Raw genomic sequence first — 1957 nt, forward strand, 5'->3', positions numbered from 1 at the left:
AGGACGCCACCTCGCGGTGTGTTAAGGCAGTGACAAAATTCAACTTCTATTGAAAACGCGCCGAATGGGACGGACGCGTAACGCGTTGCAGGTGCTAGTCGTGGAGGCCACAGCAATGACGAATTACTTTACCTTACCTTACCACTCCCAGAGGTCAACACCACCCAGCTATGGTGGCTATAACCCAGCCGACCGGGAGAGTGGTAGATATAAAAGGCGCGTTCGTAAAGCCTCCAGCGTCTGTGACCACTCTGTTTCTGGACACCGACGCGTTCAGACGCAGCATGTCGTGCTCCGTAGGAGCGGTTGAAGCGGCCGAGTCGGACCGCGGTAACAGGAACGCTGCAATGGAAAATGACGAGTACCGTTTGATTCTGCCTAATCTGCCCAGTGGACGCTCTGTTTTAAACACGGTTTTCATGCATGGTGATGTTCGAGCAAGGCCATTTCGAGTGGAAGACTTCAGAGACACGTTGGACTACCTACGCCTGCTCCCTGAAGTAGTCGCCTTGGGTGCCTACCAGATGAACCACGTTTGGGCAGTAACCTTCAGAAGCGACGAAGGGACCAAAAGACTTCTTGCAAGCAGCGACGTTAAAGTGAAAGGTCGACGTTGTGTCGTCATCGACCCGACAAGTAAGGATCTCCGTATCAAAGTGCACTGGCTCCTGTACAACACAGCCGATGAAGACGTGAGGGCGGCGTTCCTGCCCTACGGCCGTGTCACAGACATTACTCGTGAGCGATGGCGTGTGAACGGAGTTACGGATAAAGGCTCAACAACGAGAACCGTTACTCTGAAGCTTAAAAGTGGCATTAACATCGAGGATATTCCCCATCAATTGCGAGTTGCTGGTGAACAAGCCCTTGTGGTTGTCCCGGGAAGAGCTCCACTGTGCCTGCGATGTGGAAATACTGGCCATATTCGTCGAGATTGTCGTGTACCGCGGTGCGGACAGTGCCGACGCTACGGTCACGAGGACGCGGTCTGCGCTCGAACGTACGCAAGTGTTACGGCACCTGCGAGGACATCGGCGAGTGAAGACACTGCGGAGCTCATTATGGACGAGGCCGATGCCGAGGAGGCCGCTGGTAGCACGCCGAGGCCTGCAAGCACAGAAGACACGGAGGGACGCGCGGCTAGCGTCTCCCTTACTTCCCAAGCAGGAAAAGAGCTTATGGTAATGGACATTGCGGAAACCTCGGCGCTGGTGGCAGCGACGCCGACAGCAGAAGCAAGTAAGGGGATGGAGGACGTGACCGGAGAGAATTTGCAAGTGGATGAGTTGGCGATGCAAGCTTCCAGTGGCACAACAGGCAAACGGGCGCGGGAAGACATGGGAGACAACGGCGTTGCAGGAGACGCTGGCGTCGAAGAGCCACCATCGAAAGCACTACCACCGCGTCGATCTGCGTTGCGCCCGCGGCCTAATATCCCGCCGGACAGGCGTCCGGCGGCGTCGTCGTCTTCGTAGCATCGAGGGCGCGCCTACGGAGGGGGAACGAGGCGTGCGGCGTGCAGGCTCAGCTGCACTGAGTGGCAGAGGTGAGCATCGTGCTCCCAATCTCAGTCGACCGTATACCATGGCTACGGAAAGCTTTCTCCGTTTTGCTTCACTAAATGTGCGGGGTCTCGCTAGCAGAAAGAAACAGAATCAACTGTATCGATTAGTTGTAGAGCGAGATCTCGACGTTATAGCTGTACAGGAAACCAAAGTTGAAGGAGAACAAGAGACTGGGAGCATGGTGCGGCCTTTTAGTTCACGGTTCAGTGTTTGTATAAGTCATGCCATTGGTTCCTCAGCCGGTTGTGCTTTATTTGTCCGCCAGATACAGGGGTTGGTCGTTGAATCTGTTACATCTAGTTTATCAGGGAGGTTAGTAGTATGTGATTTCAGGCACTTTTCATCTAAATGGCGTGTAATTACTGTGTATGCACCTAATGTTCAATCCGAAA

The 1957-nt window shown here is 54.3% G+C and overlaps 1 protein-coding gene across 1 annotated transcript; it reads left to right on the top strand.

Moving 5' to 3' along the window:
• The first annotated feature begins 260 nt into the window (after nt 1-260).
• Nucleotides 261-1475, top strand: LOC119403573 (uncharacterized). The gene has a single exon (XM_037670500.2). The coding sequence runs from the start codon at nt 285-287 to the stop codon at nt 1473-1475; it is 1191 nt and encodes a 396-aa protein (XP_037526428.1). The 5' UTR covers nt 261-284.
• Nucleotides 1476-1957: the final 482 nt, after the last annotated feature.

The sequence above is a fragment of the Rhipicephalus sanguineus genome, chromosome 8 (assembly GCF_013339695.2).
Source record: "Rhipicephalus sanguineus isolate Rsan-2018 chromosome 8, BIME_Rsan_1.4, whole genome shotgun sequence".
Taxonomy (NCBI): domain Eukaryota; kingdom Metazoa; phylum Arthropoda; class Arachnida; order Ixodida; family Ixodidae; genus Rhipicephalus; species Rhipicephalus sanguineus.